The sequence below is a fragment of the Ruditapes philippinarum genome, unplaced genomic scaffold, assembly GCF_026571515.1.
Source record: "Ruditapes philippinarum isolate M1 unplaced genomic scaffold, ASM2657151v2 ctg563_1_1_1_1, whole genome shotgun sequence".
In the NCBI taxonomy this organism is placed as follows: Eukaryota; Metazoa; Mollusca; class Bivalvia; order Venerida; family Veneridae; genus Ruditapes; species Ruditapes philippinarum.
Window position 1 is genome coordinate 122,171 of NW_026855307.1, and position 15,454 is coordinate 137,624.

At 32.0% G+C, this 15,454-nt stretch overlaps 1 protein-coding gene across 1 annotated transcript; it reads left to right on the forward strand.

The window, feature by feature from the left end:
• The first annotated feature begins 4,699 nt into the window (after positions 1-4,699).
• LOC132742868 (versican core protein-like) lies at positions 4,700-15,224 on the forward strand. Its single transcript, XM_060731367.1, has 7 exons — positions 4,700-5,020; positions 7,532-7,601; positions 8,341-8,388; positions 11,862-12,023; positions 12,433-12,540; positions 13,384-13,501; positions 14,722-15,224. Exons 2-7 carry the CDS (start codon positions 7,589-7,591, stop codon positions 14,978-14,980), a joined length of 708 nt encoding a protein of 235 aa, XP_060587350.1. The 5' UTR covers positions 4,700-5,020; positions 7,532-7,588; the 3' UTR covers positions 14,981-15,224.
• The last annotated feature ends 230 nt before the right edge of the window (positions 15,225-15,454 follow it).

The following is a 15,454-nucleotide window of genomic DNA, read 5'->3' on the forward strand; positions in this document are numbered from 1 at the left end:
AAACATTTGTCTGAAGTTTTTCATCAAAATTCTTCAAAGGGTTGAAGAGTTACAGAGCGGACAGGATTTTCAATGTTAATGTCACTGTGACCTTGACCTTGGAGCCAGCCATGCGGAACATGCGTTCTGCACGTCATCTTGATGTGGTAAACATTTGTCTGAAGTTTCATCAAAATTCTTCAAAGGGTTGAAGAGTTACAGAGCGGACACAATTTCGTTTGACGCCCGCCCGCCCATCCGCCCATCCGCCCAGCCGCCCATCCGCCCGCCCGCCATACCCCAATCTAATAACCAGGATTTTCAAAATTGAAAACCTGGTTAATAACAAATCTATTTTCAATAGATGTCATTCAATTATACCTCTACCGGTTTCACAATATTATCAGGAGGAGGATTTTATGTTGACAATATCTGTATAGTCTTAAACTTGCGTTTCTTCTTCTGCGTCTGGCAAAGTCAGAATAAAAAAATGATTACTGAGTTGTATTTTGATTATTGTAATCTGTTTTAGTAAATTCTTTTTCTTACTAACTTAAGACAAGCACATGGAATAGTTTATTCATCGTTTTTTTTTAGAATTCAGAGGATAATAGATTTCAGCCCCTATAATGTATAATATTATGGCTAGATTCTTTTTCATTTTCTTGCATTTTCAACGTATTATCTACCTATATCAATGCATAATTTATCACTTCAGCACAGTCAGACACCTAGCCGTCCTAGTTTCATATTTGATCCTGGATCGCGAAAACTTTTCCCACCAGCAAACCTAGATGCTGAAAAGACAACATCCTTTGCTATAGAATTCAGGTATCAATATTTTATAAAATGAAAAGATTAGACTAATGAACCATTTACTTATTGCAATTCCTTTAAGTCAAGCTTCTGTTTTATCTGTTTTACTTGATGTATCTGAAATAAAAAAAACACAACAGCCTCAAAATGGCATTCAGTGAGATAAAACATAATATGCAGAAAGCAAATAAATAGAAGTAACAATGTAACATCCGTCCAGCATGTGACGTAACGATCGATATTTTATTGTTTTAGCGTAACGGATGGGACGTCTACAGTCATAAGTCCAGTTTTGACAATAAATATACAAGATGTTAACGAACATTCACCAGAATTTAACCAAACTTCATACACCGCATCTATATATGACACAGCCTCAAATGGTTATGTATCAAACATTAAAATTAGCTGTATCTAAAAACTATGTGATCTTAACTGGTTTTTTAGGGCGCACCAATAAAGTAAAGGTCATAAGATGCCGATGCAGGCAAGATAGTTTTGGCAAACCTCAGGTGCTTCAAAACGAACTTCATTGTTTTCTCGTTTAAGGCACACGCATTTTTTTACTTGGGGACCATATGCCGCTTTTCAAGGAATGGCACTTACATGTCACATTGAAGGTTCCATGATAACCGCCATATGAACACATCTGCGGATGTTTCAAAATTCCAAACTGTACCCGTTCATGTTTAATGTTGAATTCTGCTTAAACCGGGGTAGGGGGCATGTACGGTAGCTTGCACTTTCCAGTACCGTCCATGAACAGGCTTAATCAAACCGAGCCTGCAACATTTTCAAATTTGCCGTGTTGGGCTTTCTTTAGGGATTCTGTTGTATCTCTATTTCAAAGCAACCACATGGGTCAAAACCACCTCATCTACTGGAGATGCAGTTAGATGCTTACGATCACGCAGATATAAACAGTGCCTGAAATTCTTATGCCACAAGGATTTAAGGCAACATATCAGCCAAAAGGGACGTGAAATGTAAATTAAATGGTTTTTTGACATCATCACTTTAACTGTACTAATCGCCAAAACGCAAAAGAACCAAAAGCTTGCTCAGGTATTTGGCTAATGAGTAACTTTCTAGAAACTGCTACAGGACACCAAAATTAAACAATGCGTCACCTAAGTGCAGTAACGGGTAAAGTCCTTCTAAATTTTATAGGAGTTAACCACTTATTACTCTAAAGTGACCAATGGTAGCGTAAGTAGGTTTAATGGAAATTTTATATCATTTTTTCAGAAGTGCTTATAATATGTGACAAAAATACTACACCCTAAAAGCAGATGCTTTGAAAATTAACAAAAGACGTGTTGCTTACTTCTTGTCATTCATTAACAAAAATATCATGTTCATCGTTCTGAAATTGCAATAAACGTCGAAATGAAAAACTTATTTGAAAATAATGATATACAATGTATTATTACTTACATGGTTGTGCGATAACTTTTACTGCAGTGTCAACAATTTTACATATTATAAAGTTTACAGAAATCTCACTTTTAAAAATGCTTTAAAAACAGTGGACGTTTTATTACATTAGAAATGAACTGTCAGCATATAGATCTATCAAGTTTTTGAAAGTCACATGCAAAAAATCTAAAGACCTTCAAATAAAACATATTTTAGAACTTTTTGATAAACTAATCGTTCCAATTCTAAATTACGGATGCGAAATCTGGAATTTTGCTGAAGAAAAATGACGTACCTGATATTAGGCTAAATTGCGCCTGATTTGTTTCTGTACTTATTTTTAGCGCGTCATCTACCTACCTACCTACATACCTACCTACTTATATATCTATCTTTTATAACTATGATGGTGTAATGAATATCTGATTTTTTATTTGTTTTGTAAACAAATAAACTTGCAGATGAAAACGCATGTTCACTTAAGATATATTTTCCGTTTGATTTTTCTTATCAAACTAGAAAAAGTAACTCTAATTTTTTCAGCTGGGGACGCATCAACATTTTCAGTTAATGCTACATCTGGAGAGATATCCTTGACCAGAGCGGGTAAACTTAACGCAGCTTCAGCACCTTCTTATACTTTAATTGTACAAGTCTCGGACACGTCAACTACAGCTTCAGTTACAATAACAGTTCTAGGTAAAAAACAGAATAAAACATCTCTTTTATTTCAAGACTATGTTTTTTAACATTAATTATATCGTCATCAGGAAGTGTGTTTACGGTCAAAATGAAATAAAAAGGCAGGTAAATAATTAAAATATTTCCAATGACTATCTCCTGTTAATTGTATCGTTAATAAACAAAAAAGTTATCGAGTAGCTAGTTTTTCCCTACTGTACAAGTAATGATCATGAATTGTGATTTTGGGAAATATCCCAATGTTTTGCAGGGTTTATAATGTCGGTCGAATGTTTAAAGCCTGTTCTTGAAAATGTCATATCACTTAAAATGATAGCCTACAAGAAGTAAGATGATCAGAACTATCAAATGGATGAAATACAAAAGGTTTATAATAACATAATGGTTAATGGATAATTGGCACAATCTTGTTGCCGAATACCATGTCTACCAAATGCGTGTGTGAACTCCGGCGCATGCAGCAAGTCAAAAATAGCTTACACATGCACTTATCATACTGCACAACGGGTATGCCAGAAATTCGTTTTAAACTATTAACTCGTATCATTGTCCTCGGATATTTCGTTGTGGGTGTTCTTTAAAGTTTCTTTTTTCTATGACGGTGCCTCTTAATCACCAACACAATGCAAATTTTACTTAATTTTCAATATGGCGCCCGAATCAATCATTAACTGTTATTAGTGTCACTTATAAACAAGCATGCACCAATTTAATGTTTCAGATGATCCATGTTTACCAAGCCCTTGCCAGAATTCGGGAAAATGTTTAGTATCAGGAACTACTTACCAGTGCCAATGTACTTCTGGCTATTCTGGAGAAAATTGTTCGAATGAAGCAGGTATTCTTCGGTTTTAAGTCCGCAGTGGGATTAAGATTCATACTGTCAGATTCATATAAAAAATTTGAACTGTTTTCTGAATCAGTTGCTATATGAGCCAAAGAAAATTAGAAGTTGACATCTGTCACATCGTGTCTAAATACGATAATTACAAATGGATATTAACATTTTATAATAAATACGATTGAATTTTATATTTCTATCGAGTTAAGGAAAAAGTGATATGACAAAATTATAGAAAGAAAGACATTTATTAATAATTCAAAAGAAATCAGAAACACTCAAAAATGACTTGTTATCTTTATTCATATTTTCTTTTTAGAAAACTTAATCCTGTTACCAAATTTAATAGGACTTGCTTTAACTATGGTATGCCTTATCTTAGTTACAACCTTTGCAGTGTACTCCTTTACGAAATTTATGTAAGTACTTTTTAATGTTTTGTATCTTTTACTATGATAGTTTAGAGTCATTGTACCTATATTACATCTTTACCAAATTGATAGATGATAAAAAAAATGTTAATTTATTGTTCAATAGATCTTATCAATAAAAAAATCCAGAAAAAAAAATACATTTTGAAATCTGATTTATGAAAGAAAAATGGAAAATGTTTGGAAGGAAGTTACATTTATTGCACTGTCTTATATGTAGAACAGTTTAACCTCCCAATGATATTTTGTCATAACGTCCTTACATATTTACCATGTACAGTACTCTCAAAATAAATCCCAAGATGGGAACGGATAATGATAAAGTTGAAAAGAAAGAAGAAACTCACTGTATCACCTCACCTCATAACACAGGTTTTTTTCTGGTATTAAACTGAAACATTAATGCATCAGGTAGTCATATATTTTCACGAGATATGGTGCTAAAGTGGACAAAATACAATCAATAACACAGATAGGTATCAACCAGGTGTCCATTTAACGTTTCCATAGGTTTGTCTTAAATACATTAATAGTAAGAGGAATAAATATTGGCAATTAAGCGACCAAAATATTGACAATTAAGTGCTGTTGTCATTAAATACCGGTATTCCCAGTTTAAGAAAAAAACGCATGAAGAAAAATTTCCAAATAAAACTTACGAAACTTTTTCCACTTTAAAGAGCGTTTTACGTAAGACTAACTTCGTTATGTAAATTTATTGAGGGTTTTCCCGTAAACTTTTAATATAAGACTAACGTTCACAACAATTGCCGCTTATTTACATTTGATGTGTCAGTATTTTATCACGGTATCAGTAGGCCTATAGTTAAAGGTATGTGCATTTCTGTCTTTCTTGTATATCTTTTTTTCCTTCTTTTTTAAATCTTTTCTTATATTGTATTACAATTTGTTTGTCAACCTATAAAAAAGGAAAATATGGCTGAAGATTGGGATGGTGCGTGAGACATAACTTATTAAAGAAGACAAACAAAATATGTGTAACATGATTATCTTTAAACTTAAAAGCAATTGGACACTTCAAAAAAATGTTTTTAATACGGGACACATTTAAGCGGGAGCGCCGAGATAATTATGTGTTAAGTAGGTAAAACAGTCAGATCTGTATTAAGAATATGAACTTGAATAGGGGTCCAGGTGGATGTCGGCTCGTTTATAAATACATGTACATGTAGTTGTTTGTTTGTTTTTTATCACATGCTGAAACAATTATAATCTGTTCTCAAACTAATTTATACTCGGCCGATGTAAATGCAGACATTCTTTCGGACTTTTGTATTCATAAAGAAATGTTAGTGTAATTATGTATTAATGACGGTTATTACTGCAAATTCAAAGACATGATCGCAAACAGTTATACATGGGTCTCAGTAAGGTAAGTTCAACAAACTATTATACGAGTTGATTGATGCATTGGTCATTCTTAACGGTTAAATTTCAGTAAAACGTCTGTTTGTAGTAGAGAAACTCGCATCTCTCAAAGGCGTCGTAAAAAAATGATTTCACACGCATATCATGGCCAAGCTGGCCCATGCGAACTAATTTGGCGAGAAAGGCAGGATAATCTGTATGTTGGAGAAGGAATTGTTTAACGAAAGTTTAGGACAATATAGCATGCTATGTTTTTAAGAAATATTCTCTTTACATTGTATATATGTGTTGTGTATAAATAAATCAACTGTACTCAGTAATAAATTAATATCTTCTCGCGCTTTAAAACCGATAGTTTCACATTGCTGTAATATAGACCCAAGGTATATTTTAAGTAATAAAAGTTGTGCGTTTTAATTTATGACTTGTGTTTTATACTTGTTTTATATTCCTACTCAACACTTGTATTTTACCCTAAATACATCTGGTAAATATTTTACATCTGCCTGATCAGTGGAGATAACTGTGGCTGATACACTTCACTTCTCTCGCAGTGGTTACTTTTCCTGATCAATACGAATGAAGTACAAAATATGTACTGTAATACGAACGAACGGTTCGTTTTTATGAGAGTTTGAAATATAAAGCGGCTGTTGTAAATTCTTAAGTTAATATTCATTCTAAGAGGGGTAGATGGGTGTGATATGTTTTAAACATTAATACAAGCAGACCACTCCCTTTGATAGCGGAAAAACATAAATATACACTATTCTGCAAGCAATGTAATATTATAGTTCACTATATAAGTACCAAATAAAGCTTTCCGTTATCAATTTTTGCCGATGGATAGGTTCTGGCCCACTTGAATAAAATGAATACATATTCATCACGGAATACGTAATAGTTATAGTACATAAAACGAGTTAGTTACGAGGATATAACACTAGCTGAAGAGACATCGAGGGATGTTTCTGCTAAAAGAAAATGTCGAGGCCGTTAGGCCGGGACGATTTTTTTTACAGAAACATCTTCAGAAAAAAAGAACATGTGAACTTCTCTCTATTGTGTCCTTTCATGGAAACCCCAGATAAAATGAACCAATACCGTCTTATGCCGCCATAAGCAACCATACAGCTACTTATAATAAGGCAGTTGTTTGAAGTTATTTTCGCTGCTGAAAAAAAAAGAAAAAAGAAAAAAAAGATTATAAAATAAGATATGCAACCCTAAAACATTTAAAAACGTCTAATATTAGAGACGGATTATAAACTGGTACCTTGTGGAGAAATTAATATTGATTCAAGATTTAAGGACTTTTCAAGCGCAAATTATTCATTCAGCGGATGTACCTTTTTATATTAGCAGTTGTATATATGAGAATAAATTTTATTTCATTGATTATCTTTGTTTAATATATATTATTCGGAATGTTCAAAAATGTGTCTCATTTATACGTGTTGCTCGTAATGGTTTATCATAATTCCTTGAACATTAATTAATTATATCCCGACTAAACGATAAATTATATAAACTTTTGATAAGCAAATGTCCAACGATAAAACATCAACTTTGAGAGCATAAACGTAGTATATAAGACATTATTCGTTTGTACAATCTTACGTTATGTAACTTAACTTCTATTTGAGTCTCACTACAATGTGTCATTCTTGTATATGGAATGAGTGAATAATAATATTTGTTTTGTTTTTAACTAATTAATATGAAATTTAAAGATGAAAGGCTTCCGATAATTCATATGAATTTTACCGTCTTATCTACAATGAAAATAAAAATCACAAAGTTGCCAGCTTCTTATTATTGTAAAATAACTGTTGAATCCTTTTGACAATTGTTATTTTCCTTGTTATGAAAGAAAAAAAACAAAAGACGATGTATGCTTAGTTGTTACGATACTGTTTCATTTAAAGATAATGTTAATTTGTATTTTTTAAAGCTTACAGAAAGGTGCGGAAAACCAGTTAATGAAGATTTGATGTAAACAAAGCTAAACATGTTACTTTTTGGTAAGATTTTTTTATTTTTGAATTTCTTTTAATACTTTTGTATGCAGTTTGTCTGCTTTAGTATTGCATTTGTTTTAAATTCATAAGAAACACATCACACGAAATAATACGAGCAAGCAAAATATCCATTCATCCTTATTAAAAAGTACTGAATTTTACAAAAACAACAACACAACTTTTTATTCATCGTTGGTGAAAATCATTTTTCTGGATACTTTTAATGTTCATCTTATACTAAATTATTTTAAAATCTTTCTTTTAACAGTTCGTAAAAAGAATCTCAAATGATAAATATGATATATCGATTCCTAAATGAATAATGTTAATATAGCAATACATTAAAACATGTCATATACATTGTAATTCTTAACGATGTCTTTAATGAAAATCACGTAGCGACAGCTTTAGTGAATATTTTTATCGATATTTATTAAGAATTTACGTAGCTGTACCTTTAATGAATGTTATGTAGATATTTTTTGAAGAATATCATATGTCGATACTTTAATGAATATTACATAACGATTTCGTTGATGAATGCTATGTAGCAATACTTCCAGTGAATGTCGTACAGCGACACCTAGAACATAAAATTCAAAAATCATGCATCAATACATTTATAATCTATACCAGAAAACATATACTAGAAAAACAAGTACTGGATAGTTTGCAATAATGAGGATTTTACATTCATAACGTTTCATAACGATAAATGTTCTCATTTTTTTCTTATTTTCAGGAACTACATTTGTTATCTTCATTTCGTTACTGAATATATTTCATGAAGGTTTGTAATTGATTTACTCCATGATACTTTTGATTGGTTTCAATCAGTTCCAATTTTTAAGTATATGTTAGTGTTTATTAATTGAAATTTCAATAATTAAGAACCCAAAAGGAAGTTATCGTTATGGAAGGGCAAAACATACTTTTTGTCACATTTTTAACAGCCTTGCTCAATCAGGAGTAAAACTTATGTCTTAATTGAATTTGGACATAAACTAACATGTATTCGATTGACAAAGGTATTGTTAAGGTCAGAAAATATATGCGTTTCTTCTTATTATCAAAAGTGTCTCACTGATTGAATCCATTTTTCTAAAACAGTTCTTTTACATGGACATAAGCAGTTAAAATCTTTTTAAGAAGTGTATATTTTCTACGACAAAATAATATCAAACATTTGAAATTTTGATCCATATCTTTTAAACGAAATAGAACATTGTCTTGTTTTATCAAGTATGTTCAAATCATGATCTTGAGTCGAAATTTGCACTGCCACGCCTCGGGGTTAACATGTAAGGGTAGCAGTAACTAGCGGTTAAGGTATCTGCCTCATAGAGCCCTTATTGGGTCAAGACCATGTTTCTTCATACGACACCAATACTGGTTGGTTCCAGAAAGCGGACTCAAAAGTGATTAATATAAGTTGCAAGAACTTGTTATTGTTAGCACGAATGATTATATATCATAAGACCCTATCAGCACACTGACCTTGTTATACTTAGTGCTTAATAATACAAGCAATTATCATAGTATTGCAAGCAATCCATAAGTCCCCTACCGGTAAGAGCCCAAACAACATTCTGAAGGGCCATTGGCCATTCACTTATGTTTCTATTTTAAGTAAATTTGTTGAAAAAGTTCTTTAAAAGTGATCACAGGAAACAGTTTTTATGTACAGACAGACAGACGGACTGAAGGACACTCTAAAGTTATTTTTTAAACATCCCTGTTATCAAAATATAACATTTTTAAAAGCAAAATTTTTAAAAAGGAGATAACGATGTCATACATGATGTGAGTGAACAAAGAACAATTAGTAATAGTTTTGAATTTGAAGTAAATGAAAGTTAAAAGAACGAATAGGAAAAATTAAAAGTTTAAGGAGGAGATAATTCTGGAAAAATGGATGCTAGAATTATAAACCTTGTCATATTATTATGATGTGGGAGGTTGAAGAAAATCCTATCATGATTGAAGAAGTTGGCGTAAAAATTACCAATTTCTCAAAAAAATGTCTAAGTTCAAAAGGGGCATAATTCTGGAAATAGTCTTGCTAGAGTATTGAACACTCACAAATGTTGAGTGATAATAAGAAACATTTATATGAAGTTTGAAGTAGATACATTCAGAAAAAAACAAGTTATTAAAAAAAAACAATGTTTTTTCATGAAAATTTTAAGTTCAAGGGAGGTTATTCTGATAAATTTTGTGCTAGAGTTGTAAACCTTGTCACATATGATGTGGTTGATGACTAGCAACTTATATTTAAAGTTTGAAGAAAATACCTTAAGAAATAAAGAACTTATAGTGAAAAAACTTAAAAACTAGAATCAGAAATCTTGAAATTCAGTCTATTTGTTGCCATAGCAACCAGAATTTTCAACATAGGAAGATAAGAAAAGACTGTGCATAATTTCCATCCTGCCATCTACCCATATGTCAAGTTTCATACAAATATTTTCAGTACTTTTTGCATTATCACTGGATCCAGGTTATGTGTAAAATTTGCCATATTTTCAGTCTATTTGTTGCCATATCAACCAAAATTTTCAGCATAGGAAAAAAAGAAAAAGACGTGCATAATCTCCATTTATTACGGAATGCCGTTAGGGCCATCGCCTATGAATGTATTGATCTAAAACGCGATAGTCGATAGTACGATGGTGAAAACGCGAAATCACGAAACTACGATGGTGAAAACGCGAAAGCACGATGATGAAAACGCGATAGTACGATAATGAAATCGCGACAATACGATACTACGATGATGAAAACGCGATAAACTATCGTGTTTTCACCATCGTACTGTCGCGTTTTCACCATTGTAGTTTCGTGATTTCGCGTTTTCATCATCGTACTGTCGAGTATCGCGTTTCAGATCAAACCATTCATAGGCGATGGCCCTAACGGCATTCCGGAATGCCGTTAGGGCCATCGCCTATGAATGTGTTAATCTGAAACGCGATAGTCGATAGTACGATGGTGAAAACACGAAATCACGAAACTACGATGGTGAAAACGCGATAGTACGATGATGAAAACGCGATAGTACGATGATGAAATCACGACAGTACGATGGTGAAAACGCGATAGTACGATGATGAAAACACGACAGTACGATGATGAAAACGCGATAGTACGATGGTGAAAACGCGATAGTACGATGGTGAAAACGCGATAGTACGATGATGAAAACACGACAGTACGATGATGAAAACGCGAAATCACGAAAATACGATGGTGAAAACGCGACAGTACGATGGTAAAAACACGATAGTTTATCGCGCTTTCATCATCGTAGTATCGTACTGTCGCGTTTTCACCATCGTACTTTCGCGTTTTCATCATCGTGCTTTCGCATCGTAGTTTCGTGATTTCGCGTTTTCACCATCGTACTATCGACTGTCGCGTTTCAGATCAACACATTCATAGGCAATGGCCCTAACGGCATTCCGTAATTTATTGGGTACTTCTTTTGTTTAAAAGTACCCAATAAGACAACAGAAGTACCCAACAATACTGACGGAATGAATAGAATTACCCAACAAGTGTCCATTCGTGTGTTCAAGGTACCCAACAAGTGTCCATTCGTGCGCCCGGACTGACGGACGGACAGACGGACGGAGGGTTAACCTAAAGTCCCCTCCGGAAAACCGGTAGGGGACTTATAATCGTGTTTAAATAAATATGTAACCTCAGGAAAACACTCTAAAATGTTCTACTTCAAAACCTAATTTATTGCTTAGATATTTTGTATATAGGATACAGAAACATAATTCTTCTCCGATCTAAATGTCTAGCGCTTAGATATTGGCGTTATGTCTAAGTTGTCCTTGTTCCCTTGGCCTACTTTTTTTGTTTTCAGCTATATTTATGAATTTTGACCTGACCGTATGTACCGTTTGAGAAGCAGAATTAAACTTAAATATAAGCTGACTTGCTTTGTTACATTGTGCCTGGTTTATTTTGATAATATTCTTGTCATTTAGAGCCTTAATATACATTGACTGATCTATTGTCGTTTTTTGATAGCATTTAAACACTAAGTATAACAAGGTCAGTGTCCTGATAGCGTCATATGGTATAATATCATTCGTGCTAAGTGGTCGACACTGTATTATATAATTATTGTTATTTTATCATGCAAATTAAGCGTATTCAATAATGTAATTGTATGGCAATTTTTTCTCTAATTTAAATAAATAAGAAACAAATCTCAATCTGCAAATAGTTACAAAGTATTTTCCTTTTTAGTTAGTGCCTTACCAACATTTTCGGATGTTTCTACACCAGCAGAGATATCCGTGACCACAGCGGATAAACATGAAGCAGTATCAACATCTTCAATTACTTTAACTATACAGGTTTCGGACACGACATCAATAGACACTGCTTCAATAAACATAACAGTTCCAGGTGAAACCAAATATTGATGATTTTCTTTTATTTCAAAACTTTTATTTTTTACATTTAAAATATTGTCATTATTAGTTAGGTAACCATAGCAAATGTAATAGCTTAATAGGTTTATTTTTATACAAATAATTTTTCAAATAAATATATTTTAATTTTGTGAATATCATTCTCATAAAAGATGAAAAGAGAAATTAATTTATCCCTGACCAAAACTTAACATAAGGTAATATCAAATGCATTATATGCAGTTTTTATTTAATAGTCGAATGTTAAAATTAACTTTTTTTTAATTTCTGGAGATCGTTACAATGTCAAATTTTTTGTACTTAAAACGTACTTCAAATTAATATGAGCAGACTCAATGGATCGGATGAATTTCATTTGACCTCATACTACATTATTGTTACAGATGACCCTTGTACACCAAACCCGTGCCAGAACTCGGGCACGTGCAGCCAGTCTGGAACATCTTATACATGTACTTGTCAGAGTTTCTGGATAGGGTTGAACTGCACAAGTATAAATATATATATTTTTTTAATTTTTGACTTGTATTCACTAAAATCGGCTTACTTGTAGGGGATGCATATTAAGCAGTACGATAGTGCAATATCTTTACAATTTTATTACGTTTTTGTCGCTTAAAGAGAAAAATAATCATAACATGACTTGTCTTATTATCTATTAGAATAGAAATTATTTATGCTTTCAATAAAGGACCCAAATGGCTTTTATGGTCATAGATGTTTAGTGTCTTGTTTCGTAAATTAGCTAATATCAAAAAAAATATTTTTCTTGATAAGATTTATGCCTTCTAGTTGCTAAACAATAGGAGTGGGTGTTAGAAATGTGGGCGAGAGCGAAAGGTTGTCGTTGACAGTTGCTTGAATTTACCAATACTGTTCATGAACAGGTTGATTTAAACAGAGCATGCAATATTTTGAATTTTACATGTAATTGGAAGTTCAATATTCTTTCGATTTTTTTTCACATTTCATTACTAAATAATTTGATCAATATCAACCCTGAAAGCGCACGAGAACTAAAAAATCACCACGAACCAATGCGATGTAGATGACCATAACATTGTCATAAGCCAATACTTGTATACGATACGATGCTAACTTAAACAGATAATTTGCCAGTAAGCCAAGAAAAAGGATGGTTCTGAGTTTCTTCTTTTCAGTTTACTTTTAACAATCCTCGTAGTTTGTTCATATAAAAGACAACAATTTCATGATGAAAATACAATCCGTTTATTATAAAGAGAACATGATATTCGTAAAGCTTTGTTATAAAGAAGAAACGAACATATGTATGAATTTGTCCCGAATGATGATATCATTCCTTCATTTTGCAGAAGAAGACAGGTCAGATGAAACTGAAATACCGGATGACATTATAATAGCAATCGGCTTCACTATGTTATGTCTTATCTTACTTACATCCGCCGCAATTTATGGCTTTTATAAATACTGGTAAGAATTTTTCGTTTCTTTTGCATTTGAAGTCTAGTGTCAATGATATTCCATGTAAAACAAATTTGAACGATGCGTCCAATAAATGTTTATTTCCAAACATTACATTAACTTTTGACATAAAATTTGTCGACTGACATTAACCTTAAATGTACTGTTTGTTGCGTCGTACTGCTAAAAACTGCAGGAATGATTAGTAAGTGTACTAAATCTAGTTGGGCACATCGTCCGCATTACGAGTGTGTTAACTGGCACATCGTCCGCATTACGAGTGTGTTAACTGGCACATCGTCCGCATTACGAGTGTTAACTGGCACATCGTCCGCATTACAAGTGTGTTAACTGAAAAGATGTGGTTTGAGACAATAATGCCGTTTGAACTTGAATCTTTATTCATTTAAAATATTATTATTTTGCTTAGTGTAACATCTTTTTAGACAAGACAATGTTTTGACATCAAATCATGTATATTTTGATTTCTAATTAGATTTTTATTTTATTTAACAAATACATAATCACAAGTAACTGTAAATGTCGAGATGAAAGCTTTTAACCGTATCCCCAAAAAAATCAAACAGTTAAAATAAAGGATAAATGACAGATTAGTTGATGAATTTACTCCAAGTCTAGTTAGTTTAAACAATATTTTATTTATAATCCATAATTTTTAATACATAATTTATAATACATAATAAATTACATGAAATAAATTTTACGGATTGAGTGGGAAGCTTGTAAAGCTTTTTTGAAAACTCTCTCCGTTGTCTAGTTATTACCTATTATGAATTATTATATAATATACTTATAAATGAAATATTAAGAAATATTGATGAAATAAAATGCGTATTTTCAATTTCCGTATTTTCACAGTAAAATTTATTTTTCACTGCAGTGAAAAATATTTTCTGTATTTTGACTGGTGTCTTGCCGAGCTTCTTTCTCCATATTTCATCCAATACACAAAATTAAAGAAGTCTTAAGAATGTCAAAAAAGTATATAATAAATAAAAAACTCATTTTTCCCATGAATACAGGATTTATTTTCATCTTGTCATATGAAAATTATCATATTTCATTCGTGATTACCGGCACTCGTGAAATATTAATTTTCATACCACTCGATGATAATAAATCCTGTATTTATAGAAAAAAACTTGAATATGCTCTACCAAATTTTGTGACCAAAATTTAAATATTATATTGTTATCAAAACATTACAGCAAACCTCGGAATAGAGTCAATCCGATAAAGGGGGAAGACATGTACTCCAAAGATTGTCGTGAACGGAAAGGTGATATTGAACAAGAGATATCTAGAGAATCTCAGAATCATAAAGAAAAGGACGTGGAGAGGAAAAACGAAAATAAGCATGCCACGAAACCTAGAAATAAAAATTCTTTAAAAAATACAAGTTCTGTGGTATCAAAGTATCAAAATTTCATTGGACAAATTATAAAAAAAATATTGAAAAAACAATGAACAAAGAACGGCTGAATAGATGGGCTGGATTCTGTTATCGTCACATTATGTATTGTTATTAAAAATATGTCTTTTTATCAGTCTTATTATCATGGATTGTTATATGATCATATAAAGCAGCAGGTCTACTCCAGATGGTAAAATAGAAAATAGAAGAAAGAAGTTTCTAATGAAAGGTAAATACTGGCCTATTTGGTATAATGCGAAAATTCTTTATAATCAACCTCTTAATTGAAAAGGTTAATAAAATTATTTACAAAATCATGATTTTTCTTTGCATAATTATAAACGCAAAAATAGAAGCCCATATAAATAGAGAAGATAATTTATTCATTAAAGTCATATGTCACAACTTTTGGGATATTTCAACCACCATCACATTGTACTATGAAAGAATTCCATGATATATTTAAATTATGTATTGCAAAATTCAAGCATTTGCTTTTTTTCATGTCAAATGAATAAACTGATTGA

Excerpts from the sequence above, each read along its gene's own strand:
- LOC132742868 (XM_060731367.1), top strand. Across the intron at positions 12,541-13,383 it reads GATAGGGTTGAACTGCACAA|AAGAAGACAGGTCAGATGAA; the intron begins GTATAAATATAT and ends TTCATTTTGCAG. Across the intron at positions 13,502-14,721 it reads TATGGCTTTTATAAATACTG|CAAACCTCGGAATAGAGTCA; the intron begins GTAAGAATTTTT and ends AAAACATTACAG.